Genomic DNA, 27212 nt, shown 5'->3' with positions numbered 1-27212 from the left:
AAGGGGGTCTTTGACAGTGTCCAAGGCAGCAGAGCAGACGAGGTGGATTAGGATGGAGTAGAGGCCCTTGGTTGTGGCGAGAAGGAGATCATTAGTGTCCTTTGAGAGGGCAGTTTCAGTGGAGTGAAGGGAGTAGAAACCAGACTGGCGGAAGTCAAGGAGAGGAACTGGAGTTGGTGGGTGTAGACAACTCAAGTAATTTGGGGAGGGATGGCAGAAGGGAGATGGGGAGATAACTGGAATGGATGGGGTCAAGAGAGGGTTTTTTTTTTTAGGACAGGGGATACATGGGCATGTTTGAAACCAGTAGTGAGGAACAGATATGAGAAGAGCATAGCTCAGTGGAAAGGCTTGGGAGCTAGATCACATGGGTTCTAATCCCAGCTCTGCCACTCGTCTGCTGTGTGACCTTGGGAAAGTCACTTCACTTCTCTGGGCCTCATTTGCCTCATCTGGAAAATGAGGATTAAGACTGTGAGCCCCACGTGGGACAACCTAATTACCTTGTATCTACCCAGCGCTTAGAACAGTGCTTGGCACATAGTAAGCGCTTAAATACCAAAATTATTACTGGACTAAGCGCTGGGGTGGATCCCAGCAAAGCAGGTTGGACACAATCCCTGTCCCCCGTGGGGCTCACAGTCTCCATCCCCATTTTGCAGATGAGGTCACTGAGGACCAGAGAAGTCAAGTGACTTGCCCAAGGTCACAGAGCAGACCAAGAGGTGTGACCTCCTGACTCGGAGGCCGTTGCTCTATTCCTTCATTCACCCCATGGTACTTATTGAGGGCTTACTGTATGCGGAGCACTGGACTGAGCGCTTGGGAGAGGACGATTCGGCAACAGAGAGAGAGAGAGAGAGGATCCCTGTTCAACAACGGGCTGTAGCCCCTCCTCCAGGCCGCTTCCTAGGAGGTCGCCTCCAGACCCACCGGACCCCCGTCCCTCCCCCACCGGGCGGTCTCCGGCATCTCTGCCCGCCTGTCTGGCCATCTGTCCGGCCGCCCCGCCCACCGGCCCAGATGCTTTCCATATTTGCTCAACCTCCTGGACTCGGATCCCCGCCCCCCGGCCCAGCCCCAGCCGGTCCCGACCCCTCCAACCCCCAGGACCCTGCCCATCCCCACCCCCGGCTAGGCCCCACCCTTGTCCAGCTTGGATCCCGGACAGCTCGGACCCCGGTGATCCCCACCCCCGGCTAGGTCCCACCCCTGTCCGGTCCGGACCCTGCCCAGCCCCACCCCCGGCTAGGCCTCACCCCCACCAAGCCCGGACCCCGGTCAGCCCCACCCTCCGGACAGTCCGGACCCAGGAGATCCCCACCCCCTGCTAGGCCCCACCTCTGTCCAGCCCGGACAGTCCGGACCCCGGTGATCCCCACCCGGCTAGATCCCACCCCTGTCCACCCCAGACCTTGTCCAGCCCCACCCCCGGCTAGGCCCCACCCCCGTCCACCCCGGCCCCCGGCCAGTCCTACCCCCGGCCAGTCCTACCCCCGGCCAGTCCTTCCCCCAGGCCAGCTGGGACCCCGGAGATCCCCACCCCCGGTTAGGCCCCACCCCCGACCACCTCGGACCCCGGAGATCCCGGCCGCCCAGCCCACGATGGCTAAGGACCAGCAGCCCCCCGGACCGGCCAGAGGAGGACAGCGGGAGGAGGAGGAGGAAGAGAAGAAGAAGGGGAAGAAGAAGAAGTTGGAGGAGGAGGATGGGGAGTGGGGGTCGGAGGGGACTTGGTGCGGGTGCCGTTTCCCGCTGCTGCTGGCCCTGGCTCAGGGGTCCCTGGGCCTGGCGGGCGCGGTCCTGGGCGTCCTGGCGTCCGGCCTCAGCCCCTCCTTGCCTCTCCGAGACACCCCGTACTGGGCGGGGATCCTTGTAAGCCCCCCGCCGCCCCCGGGTGCACGATGCACGAAGCCCCCCAACACTAACCCCCCTGCATGCCCCCCCCCTCGGACCGCCTAACCCCTGACCCCGGGACCCCCCGACCCGAGCATCCCCCCACACCCACCCGCAGACCGCCTCACAAAAAAATCCCCCCACACCCACCCGCAGACCGCCTCACAAAAAAACACTTTTTGGCCTCTTAATAATAATAATGGTGTTTGTTAAGCACTTACTATGTGCCAAGCATTGTTCTAAGCGCGGCGGGGGGGGGTAGATAAAAGGCCATCAAGTTGTACCCCGTGGGGCTCACAGTCTTCATCCCCATCTTACAGAAGAGGGAACTGAGGCACGGAGAGTGTTGCCAAATTGCACTTTCCAAGCGCTTAATACAGTGCTCTGCACATGGCAAGTGCTCAATAAATATGATTGAATGAATGAAGGAAAGTGACTTGCCCAAGATCACCTAGCAGACAAGTGCTCTACCCACTAAGCCATGCTGCTTCTCGTCAGTGCGGTCCCATTCCGGAGAACAGGAGGAGCTGGCTCTCCCGCCCCTTCTTCAACTCCCCAAATTGGGTTCGGTGAGGGTGGAGGGGGACGGGGACAGGGGACAATGAGGGGTGATGGAGAAGCATGTTGGGGGTGGGTGGGAGTGGGAGAAGATGATGGAAATCCAGCATGTTCAAACTTCTTGGGAAAAGCCAGACTGATAATCATCATCATAATTAGGGTGTTTGTTAAGAGCTTACTATTTGCCAGGCACTGTACTAATTTCTTGGGGGGGGATACAGTCCCTGGCCCTCAAGGGGCTCACAGTCTCAACTCCCATTTTACAGATGAGGTAACTGAGGCCCAGACGAGGGAAGTGACTTGCCCAGGGTCACCCAGCAGACGAGTGGTAGATCGGGATTAATGATGATAGTATTTGTTAAGCACTTACTATGTGCCGAGCACTGTTCTAAGCGATTAGAACCCATGACCTTCTGACTCCCAGGCCCGGACTCTGTCTACTGTGCCATGCTGCTTTGCCATAATAATAATGATGGTGTTTGTTAAGTGCTTACTATGGGTTAAACACTGGGGTAATTACAAAGTAATCAGGTTGGACACAGTCTCTCTGTCCCACCCTGGGGCTCACAGTCCGAATCCCCATTTTATAGGTGAGGGGACTGAAGCATGGAGCAGTGAATCAACTTGCCCAAGGTCACACAGCAGACAAGTGGCAGAGCCAGGTTTAGAATCCAGGTCCTTCTGACTCCAAGAACCGTGCTGCTTCACCATAATAATAATAATGGCATTTGTTAAGCCGCTTACTATGGGCTAAGCGCTGGCGTAGATACAAGTGAATCATGTTGAGCATAGTCCCTCTGTCCCACCTGGGACTCACAGTCTCAGAGTCCATTTTACAGATGAGGGGACTGAAGCACAGAGCTGTGAAGCAACTTGCCTGAGATCACGTGGCAGACAATTGGCCGAGCCGGGAATAGAACCCAGACCCCAGGCACTTGCCACTTGGCCGCATTGCTTCTCGTGGCCTGCTCAGTCGTGGCACTGTGTGTGGAGTTACCAAACAACAACAACTGTACATTCCAAACCAGTCAATTTGGGTGTGGTATGAAGGATATGTTTGCTCAGCCCGGAGAATCCTGAATTGGGAATAGCCCTCCTTCATTCCGTGGACGGACGAATGAGGCCGAAGGTTGGGAAGGGAGGTGGCGGCCCAAGGCAATCTATTCGGAACATGGAACGTATGTTGTTGTGCATACTAAGCCAAATATTACATCATTTACACTAATAAGAGATTATCTTGCGTGGAAACACACGGTGAGTTTAAATTAAGCACGGTATCGATAGAGGGAATAACAATTACATTAAATTGTCTGTATGGATTTTTGATCGAAACAATATAAAATCTCCATAATAAAGATTTGCGGAAGGATAGCACTAAACGTCCTGATTAACTGTATGTGTGCTGAATGTTAATGCAGAGGATTACTGCTTTAGAGATGATTTCACCCTGCGAACTCTCAGTTTATTGAATTGATTCACCTACTGCAAATGACCATTCCATTTTTGGCAAATTTTTGAAATTGTCTTGGTTTGGAAAGGTGGTTTTCCTATATCAGGTAATAGTGGATAATTAGCTCCTTCCTAAAATGGATAGAGGAGAGAATGTTGGTATTTGTTAAGCGCTTACTATGTGCCGAGCACTGTTCTAAGCACTGAATAATGTTGGTATTTGTTAAGCGCTTACTATGTGCAGAGCACTGTTCTAAGCGCTGGGGTAGACACAGGGGAATCAGGTTGTCCCACGTGGGGCTCACAGTCTTCATCCCCATTTTACAGATGAGGGAACTGAGGCACAGAGAAGTTAAGTGACTTGCCCACAGTCACACAGCCGACAAGCGGCAGAGCTGGGATTCGAACTCACGAGCCCTGACTCCAAAGCCCATGCTCTTTCCACTGCGCCACGCCACCCAAACTATTCAAAGTATTCCTTTTAAAAATGGGCTCCAATCCTTGGGGGTTACCCTACCTGAAATGTATTTTAACCCCTGTGTCCCACGATAGATTGTAAATTCCTTGAGGATAGGGATCGTGTCAACTTACTCTAGTGTGCTTTCCCAGGTGCTTAGTACAATGCTCTGCACACAGCAAGTACTCAACAAACAGCTTATCGTCTAGTGTGCTTTCCCATGTACTTAGTGCAGTGCTCTGCACCCAGCAAGTACTCAATAAATAGCTCATCATGGGCAGGGAATGTGTCTGCTTTTTGTTACGTTGTACTCTCCCAAACGCTTGGTACATCTTCCACACACAGTAAGCCCTCAAGAAATTCGACTGAATGAATAAGCACTGATTGATTAATAGATCTCCCTGCTTTTCACTCATGCCAGCTAAGTTTATTTTCTAGGCCCTTATTCAATCATTCACTCAATTGTATTTATTGAGCACTTATTGTGTACAACGCACTGTAACTAAGCTCTTGGGAGAGTACAATATAATGACAAATAGACACATACCAGCCCACGGTGAGCTTTCAGTCTAGAAGGTGAGACAGACATTAATATAAATAAATAAACAAATGACAGATATATTCACAGATATACATATTAAGTCTGTGGGGATGGGAGGGAGGAAGAATGAAGGAGAAAATAAGGGTGGCACAGAAGAGAGTGGGAGAAGAGAGGAGGGCTTAGTCAGGGAAGGTTTCTTGGAGGAGCTGGGCCTTCAATAAAGTTTTGAAGCAGGGGAGAGCTATTATCTGTCTGATTTGAGGGAGGAAGGATGTGGGCAAGAGGTCGGCGGTGAGATAGATGGAGATACAGTGAGAAGGTTGGCATTAGAGGAACAGTATGCAGGCTGGGTTGTAGTAGGTGAGTAGTGAGGTGAGGTAGGAGGGGGCAAGGGGATTGACTACCTTGAAGCCAGTGTGAGGAGTTTTTATTTGATGTGGAGGTGGATGGGCAACCACTGAGTTTCTTGAGGAGTGGGGAAACATGGTCTGAACGTTTTTGAAGGAAAATGATTTGGGCAGCAGAATGGAGTATGGAGTGGGGAGAGACGGGGGCAGGTAGGTCAGCAAGGAGACTGATACAATAATCAAGGCGGGATAGGAGAAGTGCTTTCATTAATATAGTAGTAGTTTGGCAAATAATATAGAGAAAAGAATTCGTTCAGAAGGCCTGTGATTAACGGAATTGGATATGCATTAGGAAACACCAGAATTTGAAGTTCTTACAGATTGCTCTCTTTTATCCATAATATGCTCCGGTGATGAGGTTTAAGATGGGGGTTCTCCTCAAGGGATTGCTTTCTGGGAGAAAGCACACGTCTGCTGTGTGACCTTGGCAAGTCGCTTCACTTCTCTGTTACTTCATCTGTAAAATGGGGATTAAGAGGGTGAGGGATCTTGTCCAGCCTGATTAACTTGTATCTTCCTCAGTATTTAGAACAGTGCTTGGCCCATATTAAGTGCTTAGCAAGTACTCTAATTGTTGTTATTATTATGTGTTGTGCCTACCCCAGGAATGAAATTTTTCAGTAGAAATGCTGGTTCCAACCACGACCCCCAAAAGAGAAGATCCCATACCTGCTCAGATTATGACGTGGTGGCCGGAGCATGGGCCTAGGAGTCAGAAGGTCGTGCATTCTCATCCCAGCTCCGCTTGCTGTGTGACCCTGGTCATTTCACTTTTCTGGGCCTTGGTTCCCTCATCTGTTAAAGGGAGATTGAGACTGAGCCCCACATGGGGTAAGAACTGTGTCCAACCGGATCTTCTTGTATTCACCCCAGCGCTTAGTACAGGGCCTGACAGGCGGTAAGCGCTTAACAAATACTCCAATTATTATTATTATTATTCCACAGGCTGAGGCCCAGCCCCTAAATCCGGCTTGCGGGGTTCATGCTGGCCGGAGACAGAAATCCCATGCCACTCCACATCCATCTCCCTGAGGGGCATCAAGCCCCACCCTTTCTCCCTGCCCACAACAGTAATAATAATAACAATTGTGGTATTGGTTTAGCACTTAATATGTGCAAGTAGTGTTCTAGGCACTGGGGAAAACACAAGAACATCACAGGGATGGAGTCCCCATTTAACAGATGAGGGAACTGAGGCCTAGAGAAGAAAAGTGATGTGCCCAAGGTCGCACAGCAGGCAAGTTACAGGGAAGCAGTCATATTGACTAAGGGAAGCAGCATGGCTTAGTGGAAAGACCATGGGCATGGGAGCCAGAGGTCGTGAGTTCTAATCGTGGCTCCGCCACTTATCAGCTGTGTGACTTTGGGCAGACTATGAGCCCCATGTGGGACAACCGATTACCTCGTATCTACCTCAGCATTTAGAACAGTGCTTGGCAAAAGTAAGCGCTTAACAAATACCATCGTTATTAAGCGCTTAGTACAGTGTTCTGCAAACAGTAAGCACTCGATAAATACGACTGAATGAATGAATTAAGTGGCAGAGCTGGGATTAGAACCCTCTGGCTCCCAGGCCTGCGTTCTTTCCACTAGACCAACAAGCTCACCGTCTAGAGTGGGAGACGTGTTAATGGTAGGGTTGGTGATGAGGGTCGGTTTCCGGAGAGTTGCCCTGTCAGCTTTGTGAAAGTAACGGTTGGCCTGAGTCCAGCTGTTTGTAGGCCGACGTCTTCATCACATCTGTCAGTGATGAATATTTCTGATTAGGGATTTTAATCTATATAAATATTTTAGAAGCCCATCCACTTTTCCCGAGCCTTCACTTGGGGTGACTGATTTTGTTTGGCACTGCTGTGGTAAAAACAACTTAAGAGCAATCTCTGTCTCTCAAGCCCCCCAGAGACATTTTCCTGTCCATTTGCCTCTTGGCTCAGGCAGGAAACTTTGACAGTTCTAACTGGAGTTCTGTTAGGCCTAGTGTGATCTTAGTGGGAAGTATCACTCATAAAAATAATAATATTGGTTAAACCTTTACCCTGTCAATCAGTCAATCACAGTCAATTGACACAGTCCATGTCTCACACAGGGCTCACAGTCTAAATCCCCACTATACACACGAGGTAACTGAAGCACTGAGAAATGACTTGATTTGCCCAAGGTCGCACAGCTGGCAAGTGGCAGAGTCGGAACTAGAACCCAGGTCCTTCCGACCCCCAGGGCTGTGCTCTTTCCACTAGGCCATGCTGCTTCCCATTTCAATTCCTCTTCTCCCTCCTACTTTGACTGTTAGCCCCACATAGGGCAGGGACTGTGTATAATGCGACTAACTTATACCTACTGTGTGCAGAACACTGTTCTAAGTGCTTGGGAGAGTACAGTATAACAATGTAGCAGACACATTCCCTGCCCACGGTAAGCTTACAGTCTGGGGGGGGAGACAGACATTAATAGAAATAAATAAAATTACAGATATTCATTAATTCGTTCATTTAGTCCTATTGATTGAGTGCTTACTGTATGCAGATGTACGTAAGCTGTGAGGATGAAAGTGGGGTGAATAAAGGGAGCAAGTCGGTGACGCAGAAGGGAGTGCCAAGCACTTTACTTAGCGTTGGGGTAGATAACGATATTCAGGTTGGACACAGTCTCTGTCCCACATGGGGCTCACAGTCTAAGTAGAGGGAGTAGGAGTTAATAGCAATAGTAATAATTATAATGATGAGGGTAGATACAAGCTAATCAGGTTGGACACAGTCCATATCCTGCATGAGGTAAATGAGACCTAGAGAAGTTAAGTGACTTACTCAAGGTTAATCAGCAGACAAGTGGCAATAATGATGGTACTCGTAAAGCGCTTTCTATGTGCCAAGCTCTGTTCTAAGTGCTGGGGTAGATACAAGATAATCAGGTTGTCCCATGTGGGGCTCACAGTCTTCATCCACATTTTGCAGATGGAGTAACTGAGGCCCAGAGAAGTGAAGTGACTTGCCCAAAGTCACACTGCTGACAAATGGCGGAGCCGGGATTAGAACCCACGATCTCTGACTCCCAACCTAAGCTCTTTCCACTAAGCCACACTGTTCATCAAGGCACCGATCACATCATCAGATTTACTAGATAAAATCTCTTCAAGTCCCTTGGGCTTTAGCAGGGCTGTAGTGTTGCAAGGTAACAGTAAAGTAAGTTGTTCTGAGCTGTACACTTAGTTAGGCTTCAGTAAATACCCCTGACTGATTGTTATTATTTTAAATTATTAAACACATTAAAAATTAATAATTGTTAGGAAGTGCTTAAATAATAATAATAGTATTAGTTAAGTGCTTACTCCATGCCCAGCACTGTACAAAATGCTGAGATAGACACAAGGTAATCAAGTCCCACATGGGGCTCCAGGTCCAAGTCGGAAGGAGCACAGGTAATAAAAACAGTAGTAATGTTGGTATTTGTTAAGTGCTTACTATGTGCAGAGCACTGTTCTAAGTGTTGGGGTAGATACAGGGTAATCAGGTCATCCCAAGTGAGGTTCACAGTTAATCCCCATTTTACAGATGAGGTAACTGAGGCACAGAGAAGTTAAGTGACTTGCCCACAGTCACACAGCCGACAAGTGACAGAGTCAGAATTCGAACCCATGACCTCTGACTCCCAAGTCCAGGCTTTTTCTACGGAGCCACGCTGTATTGACTCCCTATTTTGCAGACAAGGGAACTGAGGCACAGAGAAGTTAAAATGACTTGCCCAAGGTCACACAGCAGACAAGTGGCGAAGCTGGGCTTAGAACCCTGGACCTCTGACTCCCAGGCCCATGCTAGGCCACGCTGCTTCCCTATACACTTTATTTAAATGCTTAATTATTTTACCATTATGAGTATTAATTATATCACTATTCTTTAAGTGTTATCCTTTTATAATGTGTCCGACCCGATTTGCTTGTATTCATCCCAGGGCTTCATTGAGTGCCTGGCACATAGTAAGCGCTTAACAAATACCATTATTGATAGTAGTGTTTTTAAGAAATTACTATGGGCAAAACACAGTACTAAGCACTAGGGTAGATACGTTAGTCGCATTAGACACAGTCCCTGCCCTATGTGGGGCTAACAGTCAAAGTAGGAGGGAGAAGAGGAATTGAAATGGGAAGCAGCATGGCCTAGTGGAAAGAGCACAGCCCTGGGGGTCGGAAGGACCTGGGTTCTAGTTCCGACTCTGCCACTTGCCAGCTGTGCGACCTTGGGCAAATCAAGTCTGTCCGTCTCCCCCGATTAGACTGTAAGCCCGTCAAACGGCAGGGACTGTCTCTATCTGTTGCCGACTTGTTCATCCCAAGCGCTTAGTACAGTGCTCTGCACATAGTAAGCGCTCAATAAATACTATTGAATGAATGAAAGTCATTTCTCAGTGCTTCAGTTACGTCATGTGTACAATGGGGATTTAGTACAATGGGGATTTAGACTGTGAGCCCAGTGTGGGACATGGACTATGTCAAACCTAGTTAGCGTCTATCTGCCCCCAGTGCTTAGTCCGATGCCTGGCACATACTAAGCACTTAATAAATGCCATAAAAAATATTAAGTCCCCATTTTACAGATGATGTAACTGAGACCCAGAGAAGTTAAGAGATTTGCACAAGGCCCCACAGCAGACAAAAAGGAGAGCTGGGGTTAGTGTAAACTGTAAGCTTGTTGTGGGCAGGGAATGTGTCTGTTTATTGTTGTAGGGTACTCTCCCAAGCACTTAGTAAAGTGCTCAGCACCCAACAAGCACTCAATAAATATGCTTGGTTGAATGATTGAATGAATGAACCCAGGTCTTCTGACTCTCAAACCCATGTCTTTCCACAAGGCCACAATGCTTCTCCAGTCCCATTTTTTGAATGCAATTCTTTAATCAGTTAATATGACAATTTATCAAGTCTCATATTACCACCCTCCTGAGTCTCCTGAAACCTGACAGAACTTGGTAGAGTCCTGGGCAGAAGTAAGGTGTAGAACTCTAATTGCCATATGGCAAATTTCATTAGCCTTCTAGAGAATCAGAAGAGGTGGCATTCAGTGACTTTCTTCACTGGGGTGAACTGTGTGGCCATTTGGAACTAAAGGAAAAGAAAGGAAACTGATCTCATATACAACCGAGACACTGATTTTTGGTGGTCTCATTTAGAAGTGAACAAGTGATGCTTGGCAAGCAGGACCTATTTTGGCAGTTTGGAGAAGCAGGTGGTCTAATAGATAGAGCAAAGGCCTGAGAATCAGAGGTTCTGGGTTGTAATGTCGACACTGCAGGCAAAAGCCTTTTGGTTTGGGGAAAAAAGCTCCACAAGAAAGAAGAGACAAGGAGGCAGAAGGTAAATCAGCACCAAGCACTGCAAATATGAGATTTGATGGCCTTTATAGGTCCAAAAATGTGGCCAGGACTGTGGTCCTGCAATGATATTTTCAATCACCCCCCCATATTATTATTATCATTATTATCATTATTTTGGCATTAATAATAATATGAGGTTATGTATAATTAAAAACATCAACGTAGGACATACAGTCAATTCCCTGTCAGTGGCATCTTGTTCAAGAACAAAGGACATATATATCTGTAACTGTATCTACATCTATAGTAATTTATAATATATTTTTAAAGATTATATGTGTAATTTAAATATATAACACTATTTCTATATAGATATCTGCCTATTTTTAGATATAAATATCTATATCTATAAATGGAGATAGAGATAAGTATACTTATATATCTATATATATATATATTTATATATATGTTGGTATTTGTTAAGCGCTTACTATGTGCCGAGCACTGTTCTAAGCGCTGGGGTAGACATAGGGGAATCAGGTTGTCCCACCTGGGGCTCACAGTCTTAATCCCCATTTTACAGATGAGGGAACTGAGGCTCAGAGAAGTTAAGTGACTTGCCCACAGTCACACAGCCGACAAGTGGCGGAGCTGGGATTCGAACTCATGAGCCCATGCTCTTTCCACGGAGCCATGCTGCTTCTCATATATATAGAAGAAGAAGCAGCGTGAAGCACGTGAAGCAGAAGCACGAGAAGCAGCGTGGCTAAGTGGAAAGAGCATGGGCTTTGGAGTGAGGGCTCATGAGTTCGAATCCCAGCTCTGCCACTTGGCTGTGTGACTGTGGGCAAGTCACTTAACTTCTCTGTGCCTCAGTTCCCTCATCTGTAAAATGGGGATTAAGACTGTGAGCCCCACGTGGGACAACCTGATTCCCCTATGTCTACCCCAGCGCTTAGAACAGTGCTCGGCACATAGTAAGCGCTTAACAAATACCAACATTATTATTATTATTATTATATTTATTTATATATCTGTCTCTATATAGATATTTCTGCCCCAGTGCTTAATACAATGCCTGGCACATACTAAGCGCTTAATAAATGCCATAAAAAACATTGAATCCCCATTTTACAGCTGAAGAAATTGTATCTTTATAGATAGAGATAGAGATAAGAACTTGGGAAGTACCATTTAGCAACAAATAGAGACAATCCCTGTCCACAGTGGGCTCACAGACTAGAAGGGGGGAAACAGACAGCAAAACAAGTAAACAGGTATCAGTAGCATTGTTATAAATAAATAGAATTATAGATATATACACATAAACAAATAGAATTATAATTTTAAATATGTACATATATGCACAAATGCTGTGGGGCAGTGAGGGGGCAGAGCAGAGGGAGGGAGTTGGGGCAGTGGGGATAAGAGGGGGAGCAGAAAAAAGGGAGGCTTAGTCTGGGAAGGCCTCCTGGAGGAGGTGAGCTTCCACTATGATTCTGTGAGGGCTCAGCTTTAGGACGCCTGCAAAGAAGCCCCCCTGCACCTCCCACCCCACAGATACTTTGTGAAAATAATAATAATAATAGTTACTTGTTAAGCTCTTACTATGTGCCAGGGACTATACTAAGAACTGGGTGAATACAAGCAAATAGGGTTGGGCACAGTCCCTGACCAGCTTGGGACTCACACTCTCGATCCCCATTTTACAGATGAGGTCACTGAGGCCCAGAGAAGTGAAGTGACTTGCCCAACGTTACTCAGCAGACAAGTGGCAGAGCAGGGATTAGAACCCATGACCTTCTGACTCCCAGGCCCTGGCTCTATCCACTACTCCATGCTGCTTCCCTAAGAAATATTCTTCTCTAAGTGGCCCCCGCTACCACCGAGAACTCCATCAACTCTTGGCAACGATTTTCCCAGGCAGTTCAAAAAAGCACTAGGAAAAGGCAGATGACTTAGAATTTCTCCATGAAGCAGGTGTTTCTTTAAAGTCCCACGTTTCAATAGAAAAGCATATGGAGGAAATGGTCCTTTATCCAGGAAATGGTCTTTTATCCCATTTCCAACCTTGATCCTATTTCCAATTCACTACTCTCGGCAAACTTTGGTAATAATAAAAGCAACTGTTTGCAGCAAATAACTAAGTTATTCCCTAAGGTGAGTCAAGTACCATCAGAGTGAACCGAGCTCCTTGAGGCTGGAAAAATATAACTCTCCTAAAATCCAGTCTCCTGCTAGAGGCCCTTCCCTGACTATGTCTTCATTTTTGCCTCTCTGCCCTCCCCTCCCCTCTGGCTATGCATTTGACCAGGCACCCTTAAGCACTTTGATATTCACCCCAGCATGCAATATTTATGTACATATCCCTATACTCTCCTATTTCCCCTCTCTGTAATTTCGTTATTAGTTTTTAGTGATATTCATTAAGTGCATCCTATGTGCCAGACACTGTACTGAACATTGGGGTAGTTATAAGGTAATCAGGTTGAATACGGTCCCTGTACCACAGAGGGCTCACAATCATAATCTCCGTTTTACAGATCAGGTAGGTGAGGGCCAGAGAAGTGATGTGACTTGCCCAAGGCCACACAGCAGACAGGTGGCAGAGCTAGGATTAGAACCCAGGGCCTCTGATTCCCAGGCCTGGGCTCTCTCCACTAGACCACGCTTCATCTCTTTTAATGTCTGTCTTCCCCTTTAGACTGTAAACTCCTGGTGAGCAGGGATTATGTCTACCAACTTTATTATATTGTTATGTGTATTATATATGCCATATATAATAATGATAATAAGTATTTGTTAAGAGCTTACTATGTTCCAAGCACTGTTCTAAGCACTGAGGTAGAAACAAGGTAATTAGGTTGTCCCACATGGGACTCATAGTCTTTAATCCCCTTTTTACCGATGAGGTAACTGAGGCACAGAGAAGTTAAGTGACTTGTCCAAAGTTACACACATGACCAGTGGCGGAGCCAGGATTAGGACCCACATCCTCTGACTCCCAAGACCGTGGTCTTTCAGCTAAGTCACGCTGTTTCTCCTGTTATATTGAAGCATTTAGTTCAGTGCTCTTCACAGAGTAAGCACTCAGTAAATGTCATTGGTCGATTGGATATGTATATAAATACTTTGAGTCTGAGGGTGGGGTGATTATCAAGTGCTTAAAATGTACAAAATCCAAGTACTTGGTTGGCACAGAAGGGAAAGGGAGTAGGGGAGACAAGGGAGGCCTTAGGGAACACTTTAGCGTGGCCTAGTAGGTATGACCTGGGTTTTAACCCTGGCTCCTCCATTTGTCTGCTGTGTGACCTTGGGCAAGTCTCTTCACTTCTCCGTGCCTCGGTTACCTCATCTGTAAAATGGGGATAAGATTTGGAAGACCCATGTGGGACATGGACTGTGTCCAATCTGATTATCATGTATCTTCCCCAGTGCTTCATACAGTACATGACATGTAGTAAGTGCTGAAAAATGAAGATGAGATTTTCATTAGGTTTTGAAGGGGCAGGGGGGAGAGCAATTGCCTGTCATAATGTGGAGCGGGGAAGGAGCTTCAAACAAGAGGGAGGATGTGGGCATGGGGTCGGTAGTGTGGTAGATGAGATCGAGGTATGGTGAGTCGGTTGGTGTTACAGGAGTGTAATATACCAGTGGGTTATAGTAGGAAATCACTCAGCTGAGTTGGGACAAGGTAAGCTGATTGACTGCTGTAAAGCCGATGGTAAGGGGGTTTCCGTTTGAAGCAGAGGTGGATGGGCAACCACTGGAGGTTCTTGAGGAATGTGGAAACAAGGACTGAATGTTTTTTAGGAAAATGATCCAGGCAACAGAGTGAAGTATGCACTGGAGTGGGAAGAGACAAGAGGCAGGGAGGTCAGCAAGGAGGCTGATGTTGTAATAAAGGCAGGATAGGATAAGCGCCTGGATCAGCATGGTAGGAGTTTGGAAGGAGAGGAATAGGCGAATTCTGAAGATGTTGTGAAGGTAGAATTGAAGGGATTTGGTAACAGCGCAGGTTGAATAAGAGAGATGAGTCTTGTATCATACCAAGGCTAAGGTCTTGAGAGGCAGGAAGTTTAGTGGTACTGTGTACAGTGATGGAAAAAAAGGGGTTTGGTCAGAGTTTGGATGGGATGGTGAGGAGTTCTGTTTTGGACAGTTTGTGTTTCCAGTGCTTAGTACAGTGCCTGGCACGTACTAAGCACTTAAGGAATACCATAAAAAAAGTTTGTGGTATCGACAGAACATCCAGATAGAGATGTGCCAAAGACAGGAGGAAATATGAGTCTGCAGAGAAGGAGAGAGTTCAGGGCTACAGAAGTAAATTTGGAAATCATCTATGTAAAGTTGATAGTTGAAGCTGTGGGAGTGAATGAGTTCTCCAAGGTAGTGGGCATAGATGGAGAATAGAAGGCCACCCGAAAGTGAAGGTAGAGAAGCAGCATGGCCTAGGGGATAGAACAGGGGCCTGGGAGTCAGAAGGACCTGGCTACTAATTCCAGCTCCACCACTTGTCTCCTGTGTGATCTTGGACAAATCACTTCACTTCTCTGGGCCTCAGTTCCCTCATTTGTAAAATGGGGATAAAGACTGTGAGCCCCATGTAGAATATGGACGGTGTCCATCCTGATCATCCAATATCTACTCCAGTGCTTAGTACAGTGCTTGGCACATAGTAAGCGCTTAACAATACGGTAAAAATAAATAAATAAATAGCTTTGAGCCCACAAAAGAGATTAAGAATGAGTAACCAAAGTTCAGAGGAGAGGAGTTTGGTTCTTGCGGGAATTTTGAACTGGTGACTTCTCTTCCCTCAGAATCAGGGGAGGCCTGTGAAACTACTTGTTTTGTTTTGTTCTGTTTTGCTTTGCTGTCTGTCTCCCCCTTTTAAACTTGTGAGCCCGTTATTGGGCAGGGATCTCTGTTGCCGAATTGTACATTCTAAACACTTAGTACAGTGCTCTGCACAAAGTAAGCGCTCAATAAATACGATTGAATGAGTGAATGAAATTCCAGTCTCTTTGGGTCAAATTCCAGTTCTCTTTGGGTCTGGGACCCTGAGCGGCAATCAGGGTTGGGGTTAGGGAGTGTGAGCTAGCAGGAGGTCCAGGGAAGAACAACATGGCCTAGTGGATAGCACTATGGGCCTGGGAGATTATGAGTTCTAATCCCAGCTCTGCCACTTGTCTGCGGTGGGACCCTGGGCAAGCCACTTCACTTCATTCCTTGGGCCTCTGCTACATCTTCTGTAAAATGAGGATTAAGACTGTGAGACCAGTTTGGGACAGGGGCTGTGTCCAACTCGATTTCCGTGGATTGCCCCCCAGAGTGTAGTGCAGTGCCTGGCACATAGTAGGCACTAAACAAATACAATTATTTGTTTATTTATTATTATTATTTGTTATTATTGTATACAATGTTATAATGCAATTATTAGTAGTAATTATTTTTATCATTTTTCTGATTCCCAGGCCCATGCTCTATCCACTAGGCCATGCTGTTTCTTTACCACGCTGCTCTGTCCCATTATCCTTCCTCCTCCTCGTCTTCCTCTTCTGTCTCTCACACTGCCCATCCAACAACCACTGGCCTCTTCCCTGGACATCCATGATCACTTCATCCTTGGGCAGACTTCCAACCGAGACTTAGAAGTGACACGTCGCTTTAGCCCTCACTTTAGCTGACCGGCTTTTCACAGAACTTGAGAACCATTACCTTAGGCATCTGTCAGTCATCCGCCAGGGAGATTCATTCAGTCAATCGGATTCATCAAGCACTTACTGTGTGCAGAGCACTGTACTAAATGCTTGGAAAGTATGATTCACAAACAGAGGCAATCCCTGCCCACAACGGGCTCATGGTCTAGAAGAGGGGAGGCAGGCATCAAAACAAGTAAACAGACACCAGTAGCATCAATATGAATAAATAGAATAATAGATATATATACATCTCTGAGCGCTTCGCGTGGTATCTGGACCTCTCTAACCCATGCCACTCTCTCCCTTTGTAATGCCATTCCTCTTGGCAGGAAATGTTATCCACTGCTGTTAAAGCAAGTCGCCAGGACTAATGATGTAGTTACCCTGGAAACATCCTGGGATACAGAAAACACTTGGCATCTGGATTCCAACCCGAGAGAAACCCGTACTTTCAGAGACACCAGTGGGGTATGAAGCAGAAAGGGAAATGTCCCCTAGAAATGCGAAGTAGCATGACCAAGTAGATAGAGCCCAGGGCCTGGGAGTCAGAAGGACCTGGCTTCCAATCCTAACTCTACCGCTTGTCTGCTGTGGGACCTTGAGTAAGTCACTTCACTTTTCTGTGCCTCAGTTCCTTCATCTGTCGAATGGGGATTCAGACTGTGAGCCCCTTTTTGGACAGGCAGGGACTGTGTCCAAACCGATTAGCTTGTACCCACCCCAGGGCTTAGTTCAGTGCCTGGCACATTGTAAGTGCTTAAGAAATACCATAAAAAAAAAACAGGCAGAGAATGTATCTGCTAATTCTGCTGTATTGTTCTCTCCCAAGTACTTAGTACAGTGCTCTGCACAGAGTAAGCACTCAATAAACATGATTGATGGATGGTTTGAGCGGCATAAGCTATATATATGCTTAGAGGGGCTATTGGAGTGGTCACTCAGTTTATGGAGTGCTTACTCTGTGAAGACCACTGGACTAAGCGTTTGGGAGTGTACAATGCAATGGAGTTGGTAATAATAATAATAATGATGGTATTTGTTAAGTGCTTATTATATGCCAAGCATTGTTCTAAGCACTGGGGTAGATACAAGGTAACAAGGTTGTCCCACATGGGGCTCACAGTCTTAATCCTCATTTTACTGATGAGGTAACTGAGGGACAGAGAAGTTAAGTGACTTACCCAAAGTCACATAGCTGAAAAGTAGGGAAGCTGGGATTGGAACTCACGACCTCTGACTCCCAAGCCCATACTCTTTCCACTAAGCCAAGACATGATCTCTGCCCTCAAAGAGCTTGCAGTTTAGAGGGAGAGGCAGACAATAAAGTAAATTACACACATTATAATAATAATAATCATGGTATTTGTTAAGCATTTACTTTGTGCCATGCACTGTACTAATTGCTGGCGTGGATACCAGCAAATTGGGTTGGACGCAGTCGTTGTCCCCCCAGGGCTCATAGTCTCAATCCCTATTTTATAGATGAGGTAACTGAGGCCCAGAGAAGTGAAATGACTTGCCCAAGGTCACATAGTAGACAATTGGCAGAGCCGGGATTAGAACCCGTGACTTTCTGACTCCCAGGCCCGAACTCTATCCACTACACCATGCAGAAGTCAAGAGGAAATATGCATGAACTAAGTTATGGGCCGCTAAAGTGTGTATGTAAGTGCTATGGCAGATTCAATCAGTCAATCAGTATTATTTATTGAGCACTTATTATGTGGGGAGCACTATTCTAAGCACTTGGGCAGGTTGGTAGACACATTCTCTGCCCTCATTATGAGTTTACAAGTTCACTTATTCACAAGTTCACTTAACTTCTCTGTGCCTCAGTTACCTCATTTGTAAAATGTGGATTAATACTGTGAACCCCATTTGGGGCATGGACTTTCTCCAATCTGATTAGCTTGTATCTACCCCAGCGCTTAGAGCAAGGCCTGGCACATAGTAAGCACTTAACAAATACCTTTTTTTTTTTAATGCACTTGGGTGATGCTGCTGCCCAGCAGTGAAAACTGACAATTTAACATGTCAACTTTTCTGGCAGTGGAAAATGGATTATTGGTGATCCCATTCTGTTCATTCATCCAGAGGGCAGGTCCTCAAATCTCAGAGAAGCCTAATGGAAAGAGCTCAGGCCTGGGAGTCCAAAGGTCCTGGGTTCTAATCCCGGCTCACCTAGGGCAAGTCACTTCACTTCTCTGTGCTTCAGCGATCTCATCTGTAAAATGGAGATTAAGACTGTGAGCCCTATGGGGGACAGGGCCTATGTCCAACCTGATTAGCTTGTGTATACCCCAGTGCTTAGAACAGTGCTTGACACAGACTAAGTGCTTAACAAATTATTATTATCAAGTGGTGTCGAGTCTTTTCCAATTCATGGGGAACAGAGACTGTGTCCAACCTCATTAGCTTGTATCTATCCCAGCACTTAGAACAGTGCTTGACACAGAGTAAATGTTTACCATATCATCATTATTTTCTGTTACACCACACTCATGGGAAGTATCTCACCAGCAGTAGAGATTATTTTAAAATAGGCTAGTATAGAGGAATTCAGGAATAATAATGATGAAGAAAATAATAATGATAATAATCGTGGCATTTTGTTAAATGCATACTGTCAGCCAAGCAAGATACAGGATCACAGGCCAGACACAATCCCTGTTCCTAATTGGCCTCACAATTTAAGGAGAAGGAAGAGTGGGTATTGAATCCCCATTTTACTGATGAGGAAACTGAGTCACAGACAAGTGAAGTGACTCTCCCAAGGTCACCCGGCAGACAAGTGGCGGAGCCAGAATTAGAACTCAAGTCCTCTGACTCCCTGGTCTAAGTCCCTTCCACTAGGTAGGAACATTGCTACCTGTTTATATCTATAATTTTATTTATTTATATTGATGCTGTTGATGCTTGTTTACTTGTTTTGATGTCTGTCTCCCACCTTCTAGACTGTAAGCCCATTGTGGGCAGAAGCGGAAAGAGAATGGGCTTGGGAGTCAGAGGTCGTGAGTTCTAATCCCGGCTCCGCCACTTGTCAGCTGTGTGACTTTGGGCAAGGCACTTAAATTCTCTATGACTCAGTTACCTCATCTGTAAAATGGGTATTAATACTGTGAGCCCCATGTGGGACAACCTGATTACCTTCTATCTCCCCCAGTGCTTAGAACAGTGCTTGGCACATAGTAAGCGTGTAACAAATACTATTATTATTATTATTGTCTCTATTGCTGAATTGTACTTTTCAAGTGCTTAGTACAGTGCTCTGCACATAGTAAGCGCTCAATAAACACGATTGCATGAATGAATGAATGAATGAATCATTAATTTAGGCATTATTCATTAATAATGAGGCATGGCTGGTGAAAGCCGTACTGTGAGCCCCATGTGGGACAACCTGATTCCCCTGTGTCTACCCCAGCACTTAGAACAGTGCTCGGCACATAGTAAGCGCTTAACAAATACCAACATTATTATTATTATACTCCTCTCCTATTATCCTACCTCTCCTCCCTTCTCTCTTTCTACTGCCCACCCCGCACGCTCCGCTCCTCCGCCGCCCACCTCCTCACCGTCCCTCGGTCTCGCCTATCCCGCCGTCGACCCCCGGGTCACGTCCTCCCGCGGTCCTGGAACGCCCTCCCTCCTCACCTCCGCCAAACTGATTCTCTTTCCCTCTTCAAAACCCTACTTAAAAATCACCTCCTCCAAGAGGCGTTCCCAGACTGAGCTCCTCTTCCCCCTCTACTCCCTCTGCCATCCCCCCTTTACCTCTCCGCAGCTAAAGCCTCATTTTCCCCTTTTCCCTCTGCTCCTCCACCTCTCCCTTCCCATCCCCACAGCACTGTTCTCGTCCGCTCAACTGTATATATTTTCGTTACCCTATTTATTTTGTTAATGAATTGTACATCGCCTTGATTCTATTTAGTTGCCATCGGTTTTTACGAGATGTTCTTCCCCTTGACGCTGTTTATTGCCATTGTTCTCGTCTGTCCGTCTCCCCCGATTAGACTGTAAGCCCGTCAAACAGCAGGGACTGTCTCTATCTGTTGCCGACTTGTTCATCCCAAGCGCTTAGTACAGTGCTCTGCACATAGTAAGCGCTCAATAAATACTATTGAATGAATTGAATGAATGAATGAATTATTATTAAAGCCATCCGAATCGATGTAACTAGAGGCATTTTTTTCAATTGACCGATACACTGATGCTTTGTCTTTCCTTGCAGATGTGCGTGGTTTCCATCCTGGGCTTTTGCATGCTTTGCATCTCATACCAAGTGGACGAGAAGACATGCATTCAGTTCACTATGAAAGTAAGTCACAATCCATATTTTTCCTCTTCAGTGTTTTGCACCAGAAGAAACGCAAGTCCAAAGTTATGAGACTGCTTACTAAGAAGAAGGAGGTTTGATTTTACCTGAAATTTCATTTCTGGATGAATGAGCCAAAAAATATCATTTATTTATTCATTCAGTAGTATTTAGTAAGCACTTACTATGTGCAGAGCACTGTACTGAGTGCTTGGGAAAGTACAAATATCAGCACAGAAACATATTAGACCCTTCCTCTCAAGGGGCGAATGGCCATTGGCCACCATAAGTTCTCTGGAAAGCCAGTTTCAGAATGGACAAAACCAGTATTCATTTCCTTTTTTCATGGGTTCATGGATATTAGGGATCCAGGGGGTCTGGTGTGGTCATGTGAGGCTCACATTTTCCTCGTTTCCTCCTTCAAATGGATACTGAAAGTCATGAGCGTCTTAGCCGGAATTGTGATCCGAGTGGGAATGCTTCACGTGAAATGGATGCAATCCTTCATTTGTCAAGACCTATAATGTGGGAACAAAGTTCAGTGGTGGCTTTGGGCATGGGCCTGAGAATCAGAAAGTCATAGGTTCTAATCCCGGCTCTGCCACTCATCTGCCTTGTGATCTTGGGCAAGTCACTTGACTTCTCTGTGCCTCGGTGACCTCATCATTAAAATGGGGATTGAGACTGTGAGCCCCTTGTGGGACAGGGAAAGTGTCCAACCCGACTATCTTGTATCTACCCCAGCACTTAGAACAGTGCCTGGCACATAGTAAGTGCTTAACAAATACCACGATTATTATTATTATCAATTGTGCTGTATTGTTTTCTCCCAAGCTTATTGTACTCCCCCAAGCTCTTAATACTGCACACAGTAAGCAGTCAATAAATACTAATGATTGATTGATTGATTGACTAGTCAGCTGGAAGGGAATTACATTTTCAACTGTTACCCCACCCACAAAAGTCCCCTCTTTTCAGAGCCATGGTAAAGGATTAATTCAATCTGATAGAAACTTTAGCTTCCAGGGACACCCATATACATTCATTCATTCAATCATATTTATTGAGTGCTTACTGGGTGCAGAGCACTGTACTCAGCACTTGGCAAGTACAATTCAGCAACAAATAGAGACAATCCCTGCCACAGTGGACTCACAGTCTAGAAGGACTATTGAAATCAAGTTGAATCAGGAGGTTATCAGCAGACAGCCGCCATTCTCCATTAGCTCCAGTATGATGTCTTAAATTTCCCCACTACTGATGGGTGAAAAATAATAATGATAATCGTGGTTCTTGTTAAGCACTTACAATGTGCCAAGCACTGTACAAGACCAGCAGGTCCCACGTGGGACTCACAAAGTAGTCGGGAGAACAGATATTTTGTAATTGGGGAAACCGAGGCACAGAAAAGTAAAGTGGTTTGCCCACAGGGTCACACACCAGATAAGTAACAGAGCCGGGATGATAACCAGGTTCTCTGAATCCCAGGCCCGGGCTCTTTTCCTTAGGCCACGCTGCTTCTCTGCATCAATAGAAAGATTGATGTCCCTGACAGATGCTAGGCAAATAAGCCTAGAGTTTTGGATTTTATCTAGTCGTGTTTGCCAGGATCCTTAATTAAGGTCATTGGAAACCTTTATGATGGTGGTAGTTTATTCATGCTGTGTAGGGTAAAACAAGCCACTTAATTTAAAATTAGAGATTTGAGCAGAAAAAGATTGATGCTGCCAGATGAAGTGAAAGCCAAGAAAGATAAAAGTCACAGCATTGCAGGACAAGCCAACTGATTTATTCCAATCAACTTTTTTTAAAAATGCATTTAAAAAGCACAGGCAAATTCCTGTTGGGAACTTATTTCTATCTGTCTCCCCGAATATACTGTACACTGAGGGCAGGACTCATGTCAGTACACTTAACATTCGATAAATAGCATTGATTGATTGATTGATTTCATATTCAGCTTGTCACCAAATCCTTCCTCTAGACTATAAGCTCATTATGGGCAGGGAACATGTCTGCTCATTCTGTTATATTGTATTCTCCCAAGTGCTTACAGAGTACAGTGCTGTGCATATAGTAAGCACTTAAAACATTCCATCGATGGACGGATCGAATTCTGCTTTGACAACATCGTTAGAATCCATCCTTTCTTCTCACTCAAACAAACAATTAATTGTATTTATTGAATGCTTAGAAAGTGCAGAGTACTGTACTAAGCGCTTGGGAGAATACATTCTAACAAAGTTGGCCAACATGATCCCTGCGCAGAAGAAGCAGCGTGGCTCCATGGGAAGAGCCTACGTCTGGGAGTCTGGGGCTTTGAGTTCTAATCCCAGCTCCAATACTTGTCTGCTGTGTGACCTTGGCGAGTCACTTGTCTTCTTTGTACCTCAGGTACGTCTTCTGTGAAATGGCAATTAAGACTGGGAGCCCCTAGTGGAACTTGCGCTAGTATCTGCCCCCCTGCTTAGTACAGTGTCTGGCACATAGTAAGCAATTTACAAATACCACAGTTATTATGAAGAACCCTCCACTCAAACTGCTCCTTGGCTGATCCAAGCACTTATCCTATCTCGCCTTGATTACTGCATCAACCTCCTCACTGACCTCTTTGCCTTCTGTGTCTTGCCACTCTATTCCACAGTTCACTTTATTGTCCCAAACATTTTTCATTTATTCATTCATTCATTCATTCAATTGTATTTATTGAACACTTACTGTGTGCAGAGCACCGTACTGGTGCTTAACAGAGTACAGTTCAACAACAAATAGACACATTCCCTGCCCACAGTGAGCTTACAATCTAGAAGGGGGAGACAGACATCAATACAAATAAATGAATGGCAGATATGTACATAAATGCTGTGGGGCTGGGAGGGGGGATGAATAAAGGGAGCAAATCAAGGTGACACAGAAGGGAGAGGGAGAAGAGAGAAGGGGGGCTTAGTTTGGGAAGGCCTCTTGGAAGAGCTGTGCCTTCAATAAAGCTCTGAAGCAGGGGGAGAGGAATTGTTTGTCGGATCTGAGGAGGGAGGGTGTTTCAGGCCAGAGAGGCAAGACGTGGGCCAGGAGTCAGAAAAAAAATTCAGTCCATTTCTCTCCACTCCACAAAAAACACCACTGTCCTCATATGCAAATCCTTATTAAAATCATATCTCCAAAATGCCTTCTCTGACCAACCCCAAATATCCATTCACCATCCACACTGCATCACCTATGGAATTGGAAATGTATAATAATAATAATAATTGTGGCATCTACTATGGCCTCTACTCCATCCTCATCCTCCTCGACCTCTCAGCTGGCTTTGACACTGTAGACCACCCCCTTCTCCTGGAAACGTTATCCACCTTAGGCTTCACTGACTCTGTCCTCTCCTGGTTCTCCTCCCAGCTCTCTGGCCGATCATTCTTGTGTCTCCTTTGTGGGCTCCTCCTATCCCTCCCACCCCCTAACTGTGAGGGTCCCTCAAGGATCAGTTCTGGGTCCCCTTCTATTCTCCACCTATATCCACTCCCTTGGAGAACTCAATTCGCTCCCATGGCTTCAGTGATCACTTCTATGCAAATGATTCCCAAATTTCCATCTCCAACCTTGATCTCTCTCCCTCTCTGCAGTCTTGTATTTCCTCTTGTCTTCAAGACATGTCTACTTTGATGTCCATCCATCACCTCAAGCTTAACACATCCAAAACAGAACTCCTTAGCTTTCCACCAAAACCCTGTCCTCCCCTTGACTTTCCCATCACTGTCTCATAAGCATGTAACCTTGGCGTTGTCCTTGACTCCTCTCTGTTATTCAACCCACATATTCAATCCATCACTAAATCCTGTCGGTCCCACCTTCACGACATTGCTAAACTCTGCCTTTTCCTCTCCATGCAAACTGCTACCACCTTAATACAATCACTCATCCTATCCCGCCTAGATTACTGCATCAGCCTCCTGAATCTCCACACTCCAGTCCATACTTCACTCTGCTGCCCAGATCTGCTTAGAGAAGCAGCGTGGCTCAGTGGAAAGAGCCCTGGCTTGGGAGTCACAGGTCATGGGTTCGTATCCCAACTCTGCCCCTTGTCAGCTGTGTAACTGTGGGCAAGTCACTTCACTTTTCTGTGCCTCAGTTCCCTCATCTGTAAAATGGGGATGAAGACTGTGAGCCTCACGTGGGGCAGCCTGATTCCCCGTGTCTACCCCAGCGCTTAGAAGAGTGCTCTGCACATAGTAAGCGCTTAACAAATACCAACATTATTATTATTATCATTTTTCTACAAAAACGTTTGGGACATGTCACCCCACTCCTCAAAGAACTCCAGTGCTTGCCCATTCACCTCCACCACAAACAAAAACTTCTGGCTTTAAAGCAGTCAATCACCTCGCTCCCTCCTACCTCACCTCACTTCTCACCTACTACAACCCAGCCCGCACACTTCTCTCCCCTAATGCCAACCTTCTCGCTGTATCTCGATCTCTCCCATCTCACCACCGATCCCTCGCTCATGTTCTTGCTCTGGCCTAGAATACCCTCCCTCCTCAAATCCAGCAGACAATTTCTTCCCCCGCCACACCTTTGAAAACCTTATTGAAGGTACATCTCCTCCAAGAGGTTCTTCCCTGAGTAAGCCTCCCTTACCTCTTCTCCCACTCCTTTCTGCATCACCCTGACTTGCTCCCTTTGTTCTTCCCCCCTCCCAGCCCCACACCACTTATGCACATATATGTCATGTCTTTATATTAATGTCTGCCTCCCCACCTCCAGACTGTAATCTCGTTGAAGACAGGGAATGTGTCTGTTTATTATTATATTGTACTTTCCCATGCACTTAGTACAGTGTTCTGCACACAGTAAGCACAGTAAGCGCTCAATAAATTGGGAAGCAGCGTGGCTCAGTGGAAAAGAGCCTGGGCTTCGGAGTCAGAGGTCATGAGTTCGACTCCTGGCTCTGCCACTTGTCAGCTGTGTGACTGTGGGCAAGTCACTTAACTTCTCTGTGCCTCAGTTACCTCATCTGTAAAATAGGGATTAACTGTGAGCCTCACATGGGACAACCTGATTACCCTGTATTTACCCCAGCACTTAGAACAGTGCTCTGCACATAGTAAGCGCTCAACAAATACCAACATTATTATTAAATTAGACTGTAAGCCCATCAAAGGGGAGGGACTGTATCTGTTGCCGATTTGTACATTCCAAGCACTTAGTACAGTGCTCTGCACATAGTAAGCGCTCAAGAAATACTATGGAATGAATGAATAAATACAATTGAATGAAATGATTGAATTTGTTATGCACTTACTATGTGCCAGTCACCGTCCTAAATGCTGGGGTGGTTACAAGCATCTCTGTCCCGCATGGGACTCACAGTTTTAATCCCATTTTCCAGATGTGGTAACTGAGGCACAGAGAAGTTTAGTGATTTGCCCAAGTTCATACAGCTGACGTGATGAAGCAGGGATTAGAATCCAGGTGTCACTGACTCCCAAGCCCATGCTCTATCCACTAGGCCATGCTGCTTCTCATCAGTAAATGTGATTAATTGTATCCCCCTTAGCACTTTGATATTCATTGCCATCCTAGCCCCACATCACTTATGTACATATCCTTATATTCTCCTATTTCCTCTCTCTGCATGTTATTTTAATGTCTGTCTCTAAGCTCCCTGTAGTCAAGAATATAAGCGCTCAATAAATACTATTGAATGAATTTGTCCACCAACTCTATTGTATTAAACCCTCCCAAGCACTCAGTACAGTATCCTGCACATAATCAATCAATTAATCATATTTATTGAGCACTTACTGTGTAATGAATACTGCACTAAGCGCTTGAGAGAATACAATATAAGAGAGTTGATAGACACATTCCCTGACCACAATAATGATAGTAGTAATAATCATAATTATGGAATTTGTTAAGCGCTCACAACGTGTCAGGCTAAGCGCTGGGTTGGATAGAAGCAAATCCAGTTAGACACAGTCCCTGTCCCACATAGGTTCGTAGTCTCATTCCCCAATTTACAGATAATGTAACTGAGACCCAGGGAAGTGAAATGTGCCCAAGGTCACACAGCAGACAAATGGCAGAGCTGGGATTAGAACCCATGCCCTTCTGACTCCCAGGCCTGTACTCTAGCAACCTCGCCATATTAGTAAACGCTCAATAAATAACATCGATCGATTGAGAACAAAGTGGATTATTTTGCTCATAAGCAGAGAAACGGGTTTGTTTTTGCTGTTGAAACTTTTGGATTTTTGAATTTTAACATTTGTTCCCCTTGTTCTGATGAATTTTGATGGCCTCCTCTTCCATCTTCATATAGTGGCCCCCACCCCCGCCCCTTTGGGCGTGAACTGGGTCTGAATGAGTGTACAGGGGTTCAGTTCAGGGCTTAGCACAGTAAGCATCTAATACATGTGACAGGTTGATTGACTGAAAAAGGATAGCATTATGGACAGATGTCCTCAAAGTGAAGATATATCATCTCGGTGGAAAGAGCACGGGCTTGGGAGCCAGAGGTCGGGGGTTCGAATCCCGGCTCTGTCACTTGTCAGCTGTGTGACTATGGACAAGTCATTTAACTTCT

The 27212-nt window shown here is 45.9% G+C and overlaps 1 protein-coding gene across 2 annotated transcripts in view; it reads left to right on the top strand.

The window, feature by feature from the left end:
• The window catches only part of SSPN (sarcospan), a 40440-nt gene that overhangs the window by 8130 nt on the left and 5098 nt on the right, over positions 1-27212 (top strand). The window contains exons 1-2 of one of the 2 annotated variants that reach the window (XM_029057625.2): positions 1522-1875; positions 20546-20632. In XM_029057625.2, the coding sequence (XP_028913458.1) occupies positions 1606-1875; positions 20546-20632 (357 nt within the window). In that variant the 5' untranslated portion in view covers positions 1522-1605. Of the gene's footprint in view, positions 1-1521; positions 1876-20545; positions 20633-27212 lie in introns of those variants that run through there. The other variant, XM_029057626.2, reaches the window with a different exon arrangement.

This window comes from Ornithorhynchus anatinus, chromosome 2, assembly GCF_004115215.2.
Source record: "Ornithorhynchus anatinus isolate Pmale09 chromosome 2, mOrnAna1.pri.v4, whole genome shotgun sequence".
NCBI classification, from domain to species: domain Eukaryota; kingdom Metazoa; phylum Chordata; class Mammalia; order Monotremata; family Ornithorhynchidae; genus Ornithorhynchus; species Ornithorhynchus anatinus.
The sequence above is the reverse complement of the archived record's forward strand: the minus strand, read 5'-3'. Positions and strand labels throughout refer to the sequence as shown.